General features: G+C 39.0%; 1 protein-coding gene and 1 long non-coding RNA gene across 2 annotated transcripts in view; one reads left to right on the top strand and one right to left on the bottom strand.

The window, feature by feature from the left end:
* GUCY1B1 (guanylate cyclase 1 soluble subunit beta 1) overlaps positions 1 to 12,951 on the bottom strand; it is a 42,114-nt gene extending 29,163 nt beyond the window's left edge. The window contains exons 1-2 of the mRNA XM_053975392.1: positions 12,911 to 12,951; positions 12,563 to 12,636 (exon numbers count right to left, since the gene is read on the bottom strand). Coding sequence (XP_053831367.1) covers positions 12,563 to 12,636; positions 12,911 to 12,913 — 77 coding nt within the window. The 5' untranslated portion in view covers positions 12,914 to 12,951. The remainder of the gene's footprint in view (positions 1 to 12,562; positions 12,637 to 12,910) is intronic.
* On the top strand, positions 5,742 to 8,628 carry LOC128806102 (uncharacterized). The gene is made up of 2 exons (XR_008436709.1): positions 5,742 to 5,791; positions 8,327 to 8,628. It is a non-coding gene; the product is annotated as an uncharacterized LOC128806102 (long non-coding RNA).
* Positions 12,952 to 20,319: the final 7,368 nt, after the last annotated feature.

Here is a 20,319-nt window from a genome sequence, read left to right as displayed (position 1 = left end):
AACTGACCCAGTTTGATGATATTGGTATCTCCTTCAAAACTTCTTGCATTTCTTTCCAACTACATTGACTGGAACTTTTCCTGTTTACTTCTCTGTGCCAAGCCACGCTTCCTTTTTTCTTATTTTATTTGTCTTTAGTTTACTTTGTCAAAGTTTTTCTTCAATATCTGAAATTTCTTTGAGGCACCACTTTTTAAAATCACCACTGGTTATTTCAGTTATTTCAGCCAATTCCATTTAGTTATTTTAAATATTTTTTCCTAGTTTACTCTAGATGCTTTGGATCACTCAGCAGCCATCTTCTCTGTAGCCTTACTGATGTATTTCCCATTTAAAATATTTTTAAATTGAGCAAAATTTTCTAGAAAATTTGTCAAAGTAAATATTTATTCCTGGAGGGGATTACACTTCTCAGTTAAAACCATGCAGGCAAAAGTTTCTTTGCTTGTTCTACATATATGGCAAATATCATGACAATGGCTAATCTAAGTCCATGTCGAAAGATAAACTGCTTTTTTAAGATGCATGCTTGAAAATCACTAAATTTCAGAACTTTCTTCTTCCTTTCCAAATCTTCTTCCTTTCCCTTCCTTCTCCATACCTCTGAGATCTCTTGTGCTGGTAGATCCCAGCACAAGATCCCAGCACAAGATCCCAGGTGCTGAGCTGAAATAAAATTCAGTTAGTTATCTGTTTTTCTGTATTATTTTTCTGCTAGATGAATTTCCCCATCTGCTCCATCACCTGTTCACAGAAGTTGCTCTGCATACAGACAACATGTAGGCAGAGTGATTGTGGACAGGCTTCTGAAGCCCTTGTGCTTCCCTCAGTAATCTAAGAGCAGTGAGAGCTTCCAAAAGTCCTTCTCTCTGAAATACTACTCTTAAGACTAAATGTGATGGGAAAATGCTGCTGTGAGTTTATCCAAAATGGCCACTGCAAAGTGAAAGCAATCCTATTTTTTTAGAGGCACTGGTTGTTCAGCCAGTCCACAAAATAGCAGGGCCTCTAATGAATTTTTCTGAGAGAGCATCACAGCTACCAGCACCAGAGAGGCTGACCGTGACTGACCTCCAGCAGCCCAGGAAACAGGGCAGTGTCATTCAGGTGAATACCTAAAATTGTGTCCCCATGGCTGCAGTTTTCCCACCTAATTACCTGACCCTACCTGATTTCTCAAAGCTGCCTGCAATTACACTAAGAAAATGGTTTTATAACAAGGGTGATAGCAAGAAATATATGATAGTGTCATAATTATTGTTAAGAGTGAGACTGCTTTGTCAGCTTTGCAGAGCTGCTGTGATCAGCTGTCCATCAACTGTAATTCCTTACATTTGTATTTGGCTGACCACATTTCAGAGAAAATTTCATAATCCATAGCTTTAAAAAAAAAAAAGAAAACAAAAAAAAAAAAAACACCCACCAGAAAAAAAAAAACAAAAAATGTGGCATTTCTCTTGAAATGTTTTGCTGCAATCTTAAGTTACAGTTTTTGACCAGATAAAATTGTGGGAGGAATCTAATGTTCTAATGTTTTCTGCAGACTGTGGTGTTTGATCACAAAGACATTAACAGCAATCACATGTTGGTAGCTTTCTTAAGAACTTAACTGGAAATGAGCCAAAAGCAACAAGCTCTGGCAAATTCCCAAGCCCTGCTTATTTCTTTAGTGAAGAAGCAGTATTACAGTAGCAAATTCTAACTTTTATGTGGCTGCGCTTTCAAAATAAGTTTCAAGTCAAATAGAACAGAATTTGCAATTAATGTCTCATTTACATTCATAGAGACAAAATAAGTGTAGGTTTTGCTCCCCTGTAAATTTATGCTCAAAATGTTAAAACACCCCAGGATTTTAATGTTCTTCCCAAACTGATTCCTGTCACACAAAATGTGATATTTCATGGTTCAAAACTTACATCCCATGACATGCCTGCCCTAACTTCTACACTCTGGCAGCCCTTTTTATTTACTCTAGACTAATTCTGAATGATTACATAGAGCTATTTCAATTGTGGGAAACAAAGATTCCAGCACAGACTTTTCTAAAGTGCTTTTGTTTTCCTCCAGAATGTTTCTATTATCCAGGTTAATGTGAGGCAGTTTACTTGGGCAAGAGAAGAACTTTAACCATTGCACCATGGAAAATAAAAGCTATACAAAGGATATTTTTCACATAAAGATTTGGCCTTGAAATCAGTGGAAAAATTCCTATTGAATAGATCAAAGCAGGATCAAATCTTAAAGCAGCCTTTCCTCCATCAGTCGTGCTAACACCCCCAAAACTGTAGTTGATTTAGCAGCACAAAACAGCATTACAGGTGATACATCTGTGTACAATGGTCCCTTTGAAAATCTTTCCTATTGTGCAACTAGTTGAGTATTTGTAAACACACTACTAATGTTCAAAGGTGATGTTAATAATTCACAGAAATGGCTGAAATGCTATGTGTGGACAAACATTCTGAGAAAAACTATTCTTAAAATCAGAACAGATCCTGCACTTCAGATTTTTAAACCATAGGATGCACACATTTTTATTTCTCATAGAGGTTCGATGTAGAAAGGATTTCCTTTGCCATCACTGGAGATTTTACAGACAATACAGCTGGGCAAGATGTTACATCAGGCTGATCTTACTTATATATAGCCCATTCTGCCAAGGTGAGTTTTAATGCAGTTTTGCAGTCAGACTGTAGTATTTAAAGTGAATTTGCATAAGTCATACTCAAGAAGGTTGCTGCTAACGAAACTTTCCTTTTCCTTTTCAGTCATACTTGCTATCCTGCCTCTGTAGCCAGTCAAAAAGCTGGAATCTTATAGAAGAAGAACCCTTTCCATTTGCATGCAGCAAATACTAACAAAGAATATGGTAGAAGACTGCATGGAGCAATTACTTTGCATCCTGAAGATGCATAGGCTTCTCTGTGATATAACATTATTACTTAGAAGCTGCTGGTGTCGCTTTAAGAGATCATCCAGTGCCCCAAAAGCACCACTGGATCTCTTCCTACCAAAACTCAGCCCAAAGTGTGCGCGCTGGGCGTGTCACCTTGAACGCACCAAAAACAGCAGCTGGTTCCAAGACTACCTCCAGGACTTCTTCCATGATATGTATTGTTTCTGCTGGGACTTTTGCCACCATTGTGCTTCAGTATTCTTGGTGTACCAAGGATGGAAAAGTGCTCGTTAAATTGAAGAGATCAGTCAAAACAATCTTAATGACAAAATAACTCTACCGCACTTAGAAACACAGCATGGTTCTGATCTCACTGATAGGAGCAAGTCAAGTTTAATTCCGTTCCAAGAGTAGCACTCTTAAACAGGATTACATGGGTCAGAACTAAAGATGGTATCTGTGAACCCAGAATCATTGCCTTTGCATCTAATTTACACTAAAATGGCAAACTCACTGCTCATATTACTTCAAAGACAGTTGTTTTTTTTCAAAATGCTTCCCATCTTTTTTTCATGTATTTCACAAAGATGCTTTACTAAAAGTTATTAAAAATATTGAGCCACTATTGCGAAAAGGAAAAAAGAAAATAGACTGGTACATGTTTTGGATGGTCCAAAGATATTTTAAAATACCCAGCTGGGAAGAACATAAATTATATTAAGTTACAAGATTAAATAAAAATGGGAATCTGTCCAGGAAAATGATGTTCTGGGTAAAATAAATAGGTGTATTTATAGACTTCACAGTTCTGAGCTATTTCCCAGTTTTACAGGCTGGATACGAGAGTGTTTAATGTAGGTTTTCAAAACAAGATAATACTAGAAGATACAGTTAACAAAAGTACGAGTTCCTTGCTGCTACTACAAACGCTAAAAATATTATTAAAAATATAAAGCCAGAATTATTTTGCTTCCTTTTACGTAAGTGAAATAAAAAGAATGGTATTTACAAAATACTCTTTCATGCATTTCATTAACAAGAGTGAATTACCTGTTATCCTGGCACATCTAAAAGCACTTAATTCTGGGAAAACTGCAAAGTACCTGAGAGATACTGCAAGAACACTTACACCAAGTTTCATAACATGCCAGTATTTCCTTTTAGCCAACCCTTTCCCAGAGGAATTAAATAATTTGGCATCCACTTAGTTTAACTCCTGACCTTCAAGCAGGTCCTTCCGCTGTGAGGAACTGAAAGAGCAAAGTGTTCTGACCCTATGAAGCTTGTAAATATTAACCTCCCTACCCAGGAAGAATCATCTAGCAAGCATCACTTAAAAAATATATATATAAAATACTGATTAGAACTTTGGAATAGTATGAAATAAGGACTTTAAAATAGAAACAAAAATAAATGTTACTTTCTGGATAGAAACTCAATAATGTTAAAAGGGCTATGGATTAAAAAGAAATCATCTATTGCCATTTCACCACTAATGGCTTTCCAAAGTGTCTTTCTCATATCTATTTGTAGGCAATCTGTGTTTTTTTCAAAATTGTTGAGATTGGTCAAACAGAACATTGCCTTCAGCACTGGGTAAACCCACATGGTACTGAAAAAGGCAGCAAAACCTCCATTTTCTTGCTTTTTAACAGATCACTGAAATTATTTACAACTGAGAACGACATGCTCCAAAATAATAATGGATTCAAAACCTAAACTTTAGTGAAATAGTCAATTTTTTTCACCAGTGTTCATCATGACAAGACAGTTAAAATAATTAACACAGTACGTCTGCAAACCTTTGAGCATGAGGGAATCAGTAAGTTCAAGTAAACTGTAAAGCAAGCATTCTTTACAATAATTAGTTGTGGGCTGGGAAAGGGAAATACTGAGCAAACCTCCAGCAGTTCAGCAAAGAAGGAAAAAAGATTCACAGGGACTGGCTGCCACCACTGCATGTGACAGGTGTGCATGTCTATGTGGTGAACTCCATAACTCACCTGCTCACCACCCAGAATTCTACAGTTCCTGGGGGGAGAAGCACAGAAAAAAAAGAACAGGAAAGCCAGCATTTTGATGGGAGAAATCCCAAATGCTTTAATAGGATAAATAAAAAGGCTTTAATAGGATAAAATAAAATTGAAGTGTGAGACACACCAAAACCTACACTTAGAAATTTACAAGGAGGTTGGCACCAAGGTTCTCCTGCAAATCAACTCCTTGACAAGAAATACCAAAGATAATTGGAAGGCTTTTCACTTGCTTCAACTACAGCTGATTATTAACTGAAGTACCCCATCTCACATTTTGTACAGATATTTGATTCTTATTTCTTATTTCCTGTTCAGTTTGCATTTTTATTGCCCAGGCCACATGGTGATTATGTAGACATAATATGCACATACACATAAGCATGCACATCAATATTTATTTGCATATGTACCTACATACACGAATAGATTTTCTCCAAAAACTTTACATTCTAAGCTGATGATTAACCAAGTTCTCTCCTACCAGAAGTGAAGCTGTTATCACTGCAGACAGACTGTTACAGACTATGGCATTGTTTTACATGCTTTCTAAAGGGCTGCCCTATATATAGAAACTACGGTCAGCTGAAAATTTGAAAAACACGTTCCAGAGTAATTACAAAGAAATAAAACATATCTCATAAAGAGCCATAAGCATCTGGTGATTTTTTTTTTTTTTTTTGTAGTTTAGTGAAAGCAGGAAAGATGGACTCAGGTCCACTCAGCAACATTAGAGCAGTTTGCTCCAAGCAACATTTCCCTGTCTGTTCCCGAGCCTGTATGACACAACATCCCAGCCACAACCACGAGCCCACAAAACCTGCTCCTTTTCCTCCAGGCTTCCAGCTCCCTCAGTACTGGGGTGAGATCCTACTCCACTAATGTGCAACTATTTCGTGTTTTATTTTATCCCATTCCTCAATATATAACTTCAGGCTTGATTTACAGCAGTTTTCAAATCCAGTTCTGAAGAGAGAATTATTCCTTTCTAATAAGTCTTCCTGTGGAATTGATCTCCACTAATTGCATGCAGAAGCATAAATTAGCTCTCCAAAAATCTCATGAGGCCAATTATACCATTTCCATTTAAAATAGGCAAGAAGACCACAGATCAAAAAGGTTTCATTCAATTAGGGTGCCCAGTATATGATGAGTGGTTCTGGTTTTTTAAGATACTAAGCACTTTTTATGCTGAAAACACAACTTTCATGGACTTTACAGCCTACCAGCATCAGACCTACAAAGTATCTAAATTCCCACTAATCTTAGGAACTTACTATTGCAACTTAAAAGAGTCTTTCACTAGAGCTGTTGTGCATATTTTTCTAGGTTTCTGAAAAGGCAAACTACATGATAGTAGGAGTGATTACTACATCTAAACACTGTGCTAAGCAATAGCAGTAGGCCAAAATCTTGATTCTCACAGGATTTGTCAACAAATATAAGTTGTGTTTTGATATATCAGTAAAAAGAAAAAAACATCTCTGACAAAGAGAGATGCTGTCTGAACCCACCATACAGACACAGAAAGCCAAGCTAGGGCCTTCATTCTGCAGCTAGAGAAGTTTTTTATTATTTGCTTTGTTTAAGCAGCATAAAAACGGACAATTTTTGCTGTGGGAAATTCCCAGGAAACAATGCAATCCCAGTCCACCTCCTGTAAAAAAATATAAAATGTTTTCTTAAAGGCATTTAGTATTCATTTTATACTATTTATTTATATAATTTACTATTTTAGAATAGTACATTCTAGGCATATTACAAATATAATTAATCAGAATTGCACACCCTGTCAATGAGTTTCTAATTATCTAAATGCTAGGGAAATCAGGGGAGTACCATTTTTAGATAGGTAAATGAACAAAAGCATCTATCTTTCCTGACTTAAGCGAGCAACCTACATCACTACTAATAAACCTAACTGCTAGGAATGCCTTTGAAAATTTACCCAACAATATGTGCTGTTAAATCACCCAGATTTCACTGCAAAAGCCACACCAAGTCACTAGTCTGACCTATGTTAACCTTCACCAACAGGATGTAGAAGTTTCTGTCTGTTTAGTTTAGTTTCCATTCAGGCCCTGCAGTTTCTTTCATGTCCCCAAATGGTACAGTCTTCCACCACTTCAACTGAACCCAATTTGAAACTGAGCAGAACTTTCCACTTTCCTTTTCCACATTGCACCAGGCCAATTACTCAATCCTCAGTGTTTCACCATTTTAACCATGAGATTTACAGGAAAAAAAACTTTTAAGAGCCTGGAGCCTTGGTAGGTGATAATCTGTGAAACTTGGGAAACGAAAGTTTCCTTCCTCCTAGGACAAGCAATTGATTTTTGCTCTTCTATAATGGGTACTTCCAGACCACTGGGTCCCTGTAAAGACTGTGCTGCCCAGAAAGCTCCCCAGACCTGGAGTCCTGGCATTTAAAAGTGAGGACAGCACATGCCATCCTAACCCCTCCAAAGGACAAAACCAGGCAAAGGCAGGAGAAGATGCCTTAATTCTACATTAAGCACTGAGCACTAGGGATGTAAGGCTATTACTTGATTTATATGTCCCCATGCTAAGGTACAGATAGCAAAGGGGCAAAAAAAACTTTTTTTTCTACTGTGCAAGTTTGAACACTTTTCCAGAATCAAATAAAAATACACCTCTATGTAGCTGCTTTTAGCAAACACTGAGTTTCAACTTCCACTCTAGTTTTTCACTAGAAAACACTACATGTTTTTGTGGGGACTTCTACCATAAAAACAGAAGGAAGATGAAGACTGTGGCTGACTGGCTGTGCCATTTAATTTCCCAAATCTAGATATTTCATATACCTGTGTGGGAAAAATACTAATTAACTCTATGGGATTGTGATGAAGCATTTTAATGTATTTATTAGATTTCTGAGTTCTCATTCATTTTCTTGGCAGTATGTTTGAAAATGTCACAATTTGAGCATCTAACCTGACCTCAATTCAGATTTAGGAGCCCGTGGGAAAATCCTGTATTCATTTAATCAAACACAGAGGAATAGTGTTGGGAAACACAGGAAAAAAGTCTCTGTACGTATTCCCTGCTGACAACATTGCTCTAGCTCCCACGTATTGACCTGGAGCTGTTTCAAGAAGACATCCCTGTCAATGCTTGTAAAACAATTAAACCCTTAGAACTGCTGAATGGAGTGATCAGAATTTCACATACATTGGCTGTTCTGCTCAGCCATAAGTGATACCTGTTGCAGAAGAGAGAGCCAGATTTTATGGTATCAGCCTCTTTTAAAAATGTACTATCACACACATAAAAATATGCCCACCATAGAAACATACTAGGGAATACAATTTCTTGAGCCCTGGAAATTTTTATTTATTTTGACAATATAGTAATCTCTCTGCATTGTTTTGGACAGGTACATGGACAGTAATTCCACGTGCACTACTTACAATCGTATGCACATGCTACCATATCACCCAGCAGTATAAATTTGGCCTTAAACAGACATGAGCGCAGACTTTCATGTATGTGGGAATGGCCAGGCCTGACAACTTTGAGTTTATGTTGGCTGCAGAGGACTTGAAGATATCTAATGCCAAAGGAATCTTGAGAACCACCCCTGAGAACCAGCCATTGCAACTGTGGCCACACAATCTAAACCAGACCTCTGGATAGAACAAGTACAAAATAAAGGATTCGGAATAGGTTTTCTCTTAAGTATGGAAGGAACAAATGAAAAGTGTGGTTTACAGTTCTAGGTCAACTGTTTATTTACTAGTAACTCTTTGTAGAGCTAGTGAAGCGCTGATCAAAGGAGTCTGCCTCCATTGCACTGCAGGTCCTAAGTCTCCCCTTCCAAGGACTGAAACAGTGAATGACAATCAGCAGTGCACGTGCAGCTTACAACTGCCAGTAAGCAGAAGAAAAGACTACAGTCAATCATCTTCACTTTCCACCAAGAAAAATCTGCTGCAGAATTCAGCAACTACAGAAGGACTTTCCTCTCACTGCCTCTTACTCATCCAGCTTTGCTAAATCCCTCTAATGATTCCAGGGCTTCATCATAAAAACCCTGTTCACTAGTTCAAATTCTCAATTCTGCAAGTGGCAGTCAGAGAAAACCCTACGGAGAAGTAAATTTTTGAGACTTTGCTGTTGAGAAAATGAATAAAGCCTTCATAAATCAAGATTAACTTTCATTACTTATATGCCAGCTTTCTTAGTCTTATTTTAAATTCAGCCTATTTGGGATCAGAGTGCTGGTTCAGAAATAGAAGGTTTTGAACCATTTTGTGTGTCAAGCATTTTAATCCTAGTTCTTAAGGAAAGCCAAGCCCTATATTGAAGTATATTCTGTAAGTTTTCCATGAACTTAGTGCCTTATTATATGATGTGTAAAAGACTCTGTTGTTCAGTTATGCTTTTTTTTTAAAGTGGGTGAAAATAACATGGAGGCTAAGTTTCCCACGAATTCCACTCTGGGCCATTAAAAAACAGTGTGAATCTTTTTCTCAGAGATCATGGTTTTACAGTAATGCTGAAAAATGAACAAAAGGACAGACATGGAGACTTGAACATCATTCTAACTCAGATAACAGTAAGTGACGACACTGGAAACACCATTCTTGTAAGAGCATCATATTCAACTATTTGTGTACCCAAATCCTCTATGTAAGAACTTTATTCAATGCCACTTCTGACTGAACAAGCTACAAAAGAGTTTCCATGTTTCAGATGGAGAATACCCTTTCAATTCAGCATTTAACTTTTTTAACTGCACTTTTTCTGAAGAATGACCATATTTCATTACTTCAGTTTATTTAGTTCTATGTTTTCTTTTCCATTCTGTCAATATTAAGTACAAATTCACCTGCAGGCATTTGAGAATCACTAAGCAATCATAACCCACCACTCTGCAATGCTGATTCACATCTTCTGTGGTGACTTCAGAGAGAACAAAATAGCAGTATGTGATCAGCTCAGCATTGAAAAAAAACAAAATCAAGAAAGCTTAGATAAGAAATTTTGTACTGAACTACCCAGAGGCCTCTCTACTTCACAAAAATGCTGAAGTTCTATTGCAAATTCAACCTCACTAACAGTGAAAAGTTCCTCTTGGGTTTTTTTTGAAATAGCCAAGAACTGTTGACTTCGATAATTATTTCTCCAGTCATCTGTGATTCAACTGCTTCAATTCAGCATGCCACAACACTGTCATGTACTTTCTTGCTGTTTCCTAAATGATTAACAGTTCTAACAAAAAAAGCCTTTGCAAGAAGTTTGTATTTGCTTATAAAAGATAAAACATCCAAGCTTTTCCTCAACATCACTTGGCTACCAGTTGACACTACCATTCCCTAAATCAACACCACTAAAATGTGTTCCAGCAAGGGTTGGTTTACTGGTTTCTGAACTCTAGGATACACTGAGAAATCCTGCTGAATACCCCATGGTGACCAATTTCACATAAGGAGCTATGGCAGCTGTTGCAAATACATTGGCTCCTTCTTGGAGATCACATTCCAATCTTCTGCTGGGTAGTGTCGTGCTGGTTTCCTTCCAGAGAGCCATCTTCTTGGGAGCTAACAGCAGAGCCTACCTGCTGGGCTGCTACAAATGTTTCTCATTTGAAACATAAATGTTTCTCATTTGAAAAGCAGAAACAGGATGTACCAGCTTCCTGAATTATCACATCTGACCTTAGAAAAGTAATTTGTATATTTCTATTAAATGTCTCCAAATGTTACATGAGTAATATTCCTCATGGGCTTTAGTTATCTACAGTATTCTATCAGGTGTTTCCAAAATCTAAAGAGATAGGATGCATCAGGAATTATGGCTGTGTTCTGACAGTCTGCAGCATGGTCTTACACTAGAAGATGAAACTCTGTATCTTCTCTGATGGATTGATCTTAAGTACAAATAAATATTCAAATACATATTTAAGGCATCTTGGTAAGGAATGCCATGGCAATAAAGAGTGAATATCATATTTTATACATATTTTTATTTATTTATTTTAATTTTCATGGAAAATTATGTATGCATCAGCATTTTATCACCTTTTAAGTAACATATGTCACTAAAAAAATCAAAACAGGAATTCAAAATAGATCACTGTGTTTAGAAATGTTTAGTATGTAAAGAAAATAAATGCCACACTTATAGCACAAAACTCTGTGGTATACACTAGAAGTTAATCTGTGCCATGCACAGAACTGCATTTGCAAACAATAATTTACAGAGCACCTGTCAGGGATCAATAGAACAATGAATGCCTACTGAACCACAACTGTGGACTCACCTTTGGTCATTTTAAAGACTTGGCTAGACAAAAGTCATGGCTGAGCCCTGATCTAGTGCCAGTAGCCATCCAGGTTGGAACAGAAACTAGACTAGATGACCTCCAGAGGCCCCTTCCAGAGAACATTTCTGTGATTCTCTGATTTCATGGTACTGTGCAAGCTTACCATATTCTTAACAAATGGTTTTATGAATATGTAATGGTAACAAAAATCTCACAATCAAAATTGGCCTTTTGAGTTGTATTAAGACAACAGCAATATATTATAAAATCAACATCAACACTAACATATTAAAATAAATAAAACAGAGGGATACAGAAGGCATCCAGTTGAAAGAGGATCACTTTCTCCAAGCTGGATAATCGACTTCTGCCTTATCAAGAGATCATATTAAACCATTTATTCTGACCACATGTTGCCTAAAGCCTGATGAAGTAAGCCTACAACTCTGTAAGCTTTTATGCCCTTTTAAAAATGTTTGTTGTAGTTTTATTCAGTGACTCATACTACTATTTTTAAGGTAAACAGAATTATGTTTGCACACTCATTTAAAACTTTTAGTGCAATCTCACAACTGATCAAAGGTTTAAAGTGAAGGCAGTCAGCTCCTTAGAAAAATGTTATACCACCATAAAAGCAAGGGCCGGGCACAAGAAACCAGGTTCAAGAAATGAAGCCAAAATCCATTCTTCTACTTATATCCTTATGTATATTTCTCTTTAATAATCAGTGTCTGTTTTCATTTCGAGCTGAGGACATTACCAAAATCTGACACTATTTTTAGACAGTGTTTATTAAATAAACAGCGTATCTTAATTCCTTCAGGGATGCAAAGGGATGCAACTGTTGCACGGTTCACCTGATTGAAGGACAGGACTTCTGCCCCATACTCCATATAATGGAGGGAAGCTCGGGGATCAATGCCACCCCCGCTGCGGCTCCTGGACACGGGGGAAGATGGAACAAGGCGGGTCTTGGAGGCGTTACGGGAGGCCGCGAGCGGGACGAGGTGCGGCAGGAGCCGCGCTGGTCTTGTCACGGCTGGGAGCCGCGTCCTGGGTGCCTCTGCCGGCCGCAGAGCTGCGGGTACCGCTGCCGGTGGCGCTGCCAGCCCCTGCCGGCCCGCGGACCCGCCCGGCACCGGCAAACGGGGCGCTGGTACCCCCGGTACCCGGCCGGCCCCAGCGCCCGGCCCTGCGCGCCCCCACGGACAGGCGCGCACACAGACACACATGCACACACGGACACACATGCACACACGTGCACACATGCACACACAGACACACGGACGCACATGCACACACAGACACACGGACGGACGCGCACAAACACGCGCAGTCACTTACTTGATGTCCTCCCAGACGGCGGGGCCGTAGTTGCGGATGACGAGCAGCTCCAGGGCGTGATTGACGAAGCCGTACTGCGGGGCAGGACGAGGCAGTGGCACGGTCAGGCACCGGGCGGCAGGGGAGCCCCTTCCCCCGCCCCGCAGCATCCCACCCCACCCTTCCCATCACCCCGCCGGGAAGCGACCCCACCGAAACATCACCCATCTTCCCCCGAAACAAAGGGCTGGGGCCCTGCTTCCCGCTTCCCAAGGGGATTCAGCCCCTTCCCTCCCACCGCGGGCCCGGGACCGGGCAGCGCGGACGCGCCCCGGCCCCGGGCAGGGCGGGCGGCCCGGCGGAGCTCACCATGGTGCCGCCGCCGCCGCCGCCGCCGCCAGCAGAGGATGGGCCCGGCTGCCTCACCGCCTCCCCCGGCCGCCGCCGCCCCGAGTGGCACCCGCCGGCAGCCAATGGCGAGCGCGACCGCTGCCCGAGGGGCCAATGGCGGGCGCGGCCGCCGCGCTTTCGTCCAATCAGAGGCGGAGGCGGGGCTGCGGGAGCCGAGGGCCGCGCGGGGGCCGCGGCCGGGGCTGAGGGGCGGCCGCTGCCCGTGCCCGGCCCGGGGCCGGTGTCGGTCCCGGGGTCCGGAATGTTCCTGCTCGTACCCCTCTTGCTCGTAGTGCTTGGGTGGGAACATGTAGGGCATTTCCCTGTGCAGCGGTTGCCTTCGCAACAATGCTTCAGTTGTTTCTTGTACCGATGCAACCACTCAGTTTTTTAGAAAAATGTCCCCAAAAAGGGAAGAATCTGAGCGACAAAGTGATCCCAGACATTTCTGCTCCTGTGCATTCATATCTCAAAGGCCAGTGACGTTAAAAGCATAATAATGCTTTCAGTAATGGGTTTTTTTGTGTGTTTTTGAGTCCTTCCAGGTGTCAGTGTGAATAAATACAGCGTTGTATCATAACCTACGGAACGCGGATTCTTAGAGGGTTCTCTGAGTAAGGTACGACCCTTACAACAGGAGGTTTGGAGCACAGGCAATATGCCAAGGCCAGTCTGGGAATAGCACACTCTAACATATGTTATCATATACAAGGAATAAAAAGAGATAATACAGCACTGTATAGTTTAAAGCCCTTTTTATGATCAAAAGACCTGGCCCCAGTGTATGAAATAAAAAATCTAAGGGGACCACCAACTCTTTTAAACTTGTTTAAGAAGAATCAAAACATATTAAAATGTAATTAGTTTGTCTAGGAGGACAAGGGGATGAGTACCTAGTGGACTACCAGTGTAGTAGCTCTTGGCCAGAAAGCTTGCTACATGAAGCCATAAACACTAGTCAGACCAGATGGAATCTAAATGCAGGCGAAATTACACAAGTTCGGGCCTTAGTAAAATAGTGCAAAATAAGTTTGAACTGTTCACACAGTTCTTGAAAAAAATATGAAGCATTGATGTTGGAAATTCCATGTAAATAAGTTAAAAAATGGTGGCATGCAAAATCTTTTGAAATTTCAGCTACTGCCTAGTAAACTTGAATCTGTGTTAAGAGCTTTTAAAAATTCTAGTAAGTGTGGACACGAATGGATGGGCATTAGAAATTTGGCAAAATCATCTCAGTAGACATTCTAAGAACAACAGAAACAAACTCTACTTTTAGGTCATGTAGGCATAGTAATCAATTCTGTTTAACACAGTCCAAATGTACTAGGAAAACCAATTTTAGTTTTTTTAAAAGAATGACCAAGAACAAAAGCTTTGATATAACCAGTTAAAACCATACAAGTAATATGCTAATTTTGAAGGGAGAAGGAAAATATTTAGATAAATTAACCAAACTATTCCAAACTACTGGTTGAATATCTCTGTGTAGAAGACCAAACAAAAACTGAAGAGATTCAAATCTCTAAAAATCTCTTCAATTTCCAGGAAACTAGCAACAGAGATAATGTTATCAAATCATACTGTTGGAACCAGACCAAAAGCTGTGCTTTGCTGTAGCTAAAGAGGGGTTGTCACCAATTAACTAAGATTTGAACACATCAGGTCACTATCTACTTTTTTTTCTTTTTTTTTGGTAGGAAGTAAATTTTGGGAAAACAGGAAATCCTACCATACAAATGTTGTAGTTGCATACATCTTTGTGTGCCTACTGCTGGCAATGAAAAGACAACACCTGGAACTTTTTCCCTCCAGTGTGGTTAGTCTTCTTCAAGCACTTTTAAAACAGTTTTGAGGATACAAATGTCAAGGAATTCCTGGCAGCATGTCCCAGGCAGGAAACAAGTTGACTGTATGGAGAATAGGTGTAAAAAAACATTCTCATTCTTCACAGGTTTCAAGGGAATCCATTTTGTATACGGGGTAAGCCCTCATGCTCATGAAGCATTAGAGAGATTATATGAAATTATTTTTGGTTATGGTTTTCAGAAGGTGGATTATCTGGTGATTTTGTATACCTGAGTGACACTTTTTTGAAAGTGCCGAGATCTACAAGAGTCAAAATTGCCTTAGATAAATATAAAATTGCCTTCTGATTTGGTTCAGGCTTGGTAGGTTGCATTTACAGGCTGTTCTTGTGATTAACCCATTATAATACAAATGGAAGTTCTAATCAAGGTGAGATTTGTAAAATGTGAAGTGAAAACAGCATGGTCAGAGTAAAAGCAGGCAGTGATTGATTTTGTTTTCTAAAACAGGGGTCTCCTGTTGAAAGTTTGGAAGATGCTGAATTAAAGAATTCAGCCAAGTGATTTTCTGAGAAGGACAGGGCTCCATTCCAGACACCTGCTCAGCCAAGACTGTCTGGAAGTCTTAGGCAAGAAGATTTCTTTCATCTGAAGGAGAGGCTTGAAGTCAATAAGATAAATGTCAAACTAAGCTGTTAATACTGAGCTGTATTTCCAAGGCCCAGCCATGCCAGTATCAGGACTGTTATGCCACATGCATTATGCACGTCACACAAATATTTAGACTGTATCTGATGCACTTCCATAAAGTCTTCAGCTTATTCTGCTATAGCACACAATCACATTCCCATTTGGGGACCCTCATGCACTAGGTACATGTTATACATGTTTTATTTTAACATGTTTCTTCCTGATTTGAGATGCTGACTTCATCTGGAAATTCTTGGTGAGATTCATGAAAGCAAAAAGTAGCATAGGATCTTTTTATACTGTGTGAAAGGGCAGTTGCTGACACAGTAACATTCAGCTCAGTATGGTTTGTGTTAATGCGCAAGCACTATAAAACAAAGGAAGTATTTTAATAAGTTGCATTTTTATTTTGGACTTTGTTTTACAGTTTATTTTGTTCCTGAAGTCCTGAATAAAAAGACTGCCTAATATGGTACTGCTGGATTCCACTTACTGAAGATGGAGTTACTCTACTGACATGGACTGAACTATAGGTATTTCTAGTTACGGTCTGAGAGCTGACTTTTGGAATCGTCATAACAATACTTCTCAGGTGCAGAAACACCCTCTTAAGTTCAATTCAGCATGATTCATTATTTCTACCATACCACTATACAGTGTTCCTCTATACCATTACAATAATTTTTCAGTCCTAATATTGACAAGCTGTTCTGTAATGCAGTAACGTGTACATTTGAGAAACAGAGCTCCATTGCATCCTTCTGTTAGAGGAATGTAATCTTAGCCATGCAGAGTGAACTAATCATATGTTCAAAATTTTCCCAACATCATCTGCAGTCAGTGGAAAAAGACTTTTGTTTGTTTTCAGGTGCTTGTAGTCCAAAGCCCCTGTGAATGCCTTTGTCCTTGATGCTTCTTTGGCAGGTTTTGCTTGGGCTGAAAAATCAGAAGAGTTGAAGTGTTTCTGTGTCTGAATCCAGCCCTTTTCACATCCTTGGGATGCTACTGTATGTATTCTTTCGGTTATTTCCCACTACGTGCTGCTGTGTGTGCAGGAGATGCATTTGCTGTAGTGGCACAAAAAATTGTAATTTTGTACAGCTCAAAAAATAGAAGCAATTTTAGCCCAGATCTTCAAAGGCCATCTTATAACGAGGCTGCAAAGCAATGTGCTCATTTACATTTATATTAGGAAACCACTGGCTTGACTTTGCTTTCAGCATCAAAAGTATGCCGAACCAGATGAGACACACAACTTTATAAGGTTGTTTACTTCATTTCAGATTCTTTCACAGTTTATTCTTTTTTTGACTGGCTTTCCAGATTATGTTCCACCCTAACTGCATATTTAACATTCAGATCCTAATGCTTGTGCTCTGGAGAGTATGTATCTTTAAACTGTTGCATCTGGATGTAGCAAAGGTTCCAGACTCATTGATTATCTTTCTTCTTTTATTTGTGTTTCAGTATCAGAGCAATGCTCAGTAACTTAAGACAGTGGCTTTTACTCTCCCTCCATGCTCTGCGGAAAAGGACTGCCAGTGAACATATGCAGGCGGGATTGGAAAATTTTAAATTAAAAACAAACAAACAAACCAACCTTATATCTGATTTTTTTCTTCCCATGCAGTTGTAAGCAGCCACACAATCAGAGGTGGTTTTAGTAGTCTTAAAAGACTGTTATGGCACACACCTTGCAGACTTTAGAGGCAGAAAAGCAAGTCTTAGCTCTCATTTCCGAAAGTTAAATTTGGTTTCTGCCAAGCTGACTAAAGATAAACTGGAGCAGAGCTTTGAAAGCAACTCAGTGCCTTGTACACTCTGTGGCAAACAGCCACAAAAGTCATTGCTGTTGCAGGAAGCAAATCTCCCACCACTTTTGCAGAACAATGGGCAGGCATTAAAAAAATGTTAGCAAATGGAGTGGCCTCCTAGGTTGTAGGATGGGTGGGGTTTGAAAAAGGGTCCCCTTGCCAAGATTCAACAGCAATTCCCTTAATTCTCATGGCCTTTAGTTGGAAATACTAAATGGCCATGATTTTGCCCCCTGTACTATTAATTGCAGCTGTTTCTGGAAAGATTGCAAAAGAAAATGATGGAAGAAATAAACTGGGTTTGGGGGAGGTCTGAATTCTGCCTTCACAAGTTTTCCCAGGAAGAAGTAGATCTGTCCCAGGGGCTCAATTATCTATTTGCTTCACTGTTCTGTCAGTTTCCGTGACTCCCTTTGCTCTGCTTTTGCACAGTAGTTCAGAGAGAAAGAAAGCATCAGCTCCACACTAATTGCACTTCCTCTGACACCAACAATGCAAATTTTTTCTGACATCCTCTTGAAATCTTATCAGGTCATGCCTGAATGAAATAAAATTAATTGAATTCTTTTGGTATAGCTTTCACTTTAGCTATGTCAGTGTTATGATTCAAAGGACCCACTTTTTATTTTAAGGGCCATTTACACTTCTTTGGCAAAGAAACTGCAGGGATAAGAATCTATCTTCCATCACGTAGTGTAAGTGTGAACAGGAATCAGCCACACAGAATCTTCATGAACTAATAAAATAAATTTCACACATAACAAAACTGTTTCTGGACATAATACTAAGGTATTTTTATATTCATATAAATAGCATTGCATAGTCTTTGAAAATTTTCACAATATCATACACTATACTACAGAAGAGATCAACTTAAAACCAATTCTGTTATTTTCTTCCAAAATGTTCCAGTATTGCGTCAGTTAAATTGACTTCCTTCTGTTTATCTCAACAATTTGCCTATTAGCTTTCTGATTCCTTTTTTTCAATTTAACTGAAATGATTAGTTAAAAGGTGAAAGGAATATTTTAGATCTAAGTGAAAAGATCAATTAAAATATTAGTCCCTCATTAAATACATATTTATTCAGCAAAAGAATTTAAACAGAGGAACAGCTTCAGTTAGACCTAAATTCTTAAATTATGTTTAAAGCTAAATGGACTTATGGGGGGTTTGTTGCAGAACAGGTCTGAACATGAGTACATTTTAAAGCACTTTCATGAATCTTTGTCTTATATATGTGCCTAAATCCTATTTACTTCACTGAGACTCAAGCATGTTGCATTCTGTGTACACTAAAGCACCTTATCAGAATTCTTCCCGGAAGGCTGTCACCTAAGGAAGGTTATCAAGACCTGCCATGATGAATATTCTATCTAATGACAGATTTATACGGAATTTGGCTTTGAGCATGGGCCTCATCCGGTCAGGAATAGTTGTCTTCTAGGGACAAAAGGAAATTCCCTCCTAAGCGTACTTCCCATTTGGTAGATCTGAGAAATACATCCTTTTTATTTAAAAGTCTATTTATTCCTTAACAGAGATGGATAGATTCATACTGACCTCAGTGATTTCTGGTTTAATAACATAAGCCTACTGAACTGTCAGGAGTCAAATACTCCCCTATCTTCTATATCCAGGGGTACCCACATGGGACTGCTAGTAACCTCTGGGTATTTCTCTCAACAGAATAGAACTGTCCGACCAATATATTGGAAAGATCAGTCTCCATGATTTGCACAGTTCTTGTTTCCTTGAAACACTGTGGTCTAAAGTGTTAAAAATACACGTGCCTGAATATATATAAATATACATATATATATATATGTATGTATGTATGTATGTATGTATGTATGTATGTATATATATCTCTGGTGTGTGCAAGACAGATGTGTTTATTTGTAATACACAGATTTTCTGGTTCCATTTTTGTGCCACAGAACTATTTCTAAGCATCTTGGATGGATATAGTAGACCTGAAGAAGGATTCAATGGTTCAAGTTTTGTTCAAATGATCCTTATAGGAAGTCTGAATTGAAATATGGCTTTAAAACACCCTTAATTCTAGTCTCTTCTAAGGTCTTTTCTCAAGATTCTGATGCTACATGTATGAATTTTTACTAAAACCTAGTAGGATAAAATGGTTTATTGAGCTTCAGAATGCACCAGTCAAGATCAGAAAATTAACACAATAGCACCTTAGTCTAATGTAATTCCTCCCTGTAAATATTAAGAGACCAAAATCTGATTTAGTGGCAAGTGGTTTGAAGAGACTTTTATGGCTTGATATGCCAAACCCCAGGATCAGAAGAGGTCAGAATAACAATACCTGATACAAATGGGAGTAGTAGTAGAGGTGCAGTTCTCCAGCCTGCAGTTGGAATCAAACTGTACAGCACAGAGGAATTTCTGGGCAGATGGATCTGCTACTTAGAGTGGCAAAATCCTAAACTCAGAACTCTTAACTAACTCTATTCTGTCAGTTCTACAGGCAAAGCCTTCAGAATTCTCCCCTCATGTTCCATCAGCCATAACAGAAAACTTGGACTGTAGTAATATTAATCTTTGTAAATGTGTTCAGATGTTTAAAAGCATGTTCACCTGATAATTCCCCTGGCAACTTCAGAGTGAGCATGCGATGGGCATTTCCATAGCACCTCACACCCACATTGCATCCTCAAATAAGGATCAGAGCTTTAAGCTGTTCTGCTTCCATTCCATACAGTCTGACTGGAATTCCATTTCTAAGCAAACATTCCAAAGCACATTTTATTACACTTCTGTTAAAACATTTCAAATTTAAATGCCAACAAAAAGAAAACATTTATTGCTGTAATACATAATAACAAGTGGATATTATTATTTTTAAGTACTTTAAAAACCCTAAGAACTAAAATAGGTTTATGATTACAGAGATGTTAGTATGTGATTATACAGTGTTTTAATCTATATTAATTTTATACACAAAATAAAGTTCATGAAACAGTAAGCAGCAATTCTGCTATGCATGTGTATTAGCTACAATTATCAGCCTGATCCAGAAAATGCTGAGCACCCTCATACTTTGACCAGTCAG

This window comes from Vidua macroura, chromosome 4 (assembly GCF_024509145.1).
Source record: "Vidua macroura isolate BioBank_ID:100142 chromosome 4, ASM2450914v1, whole genome shotgun sequence".
Classification (NCBI taxonomy): Eukaryota; Metazoa; Chordata; class Aves; order Passeriformes; family Viduidae; genus Vidua; species Vidua macroura.
The sequence above is the reverse complement of the archived record's forward strand: the minus strand, read 5'-3'. Positions and strand labels throughout refer to the sequence as shown.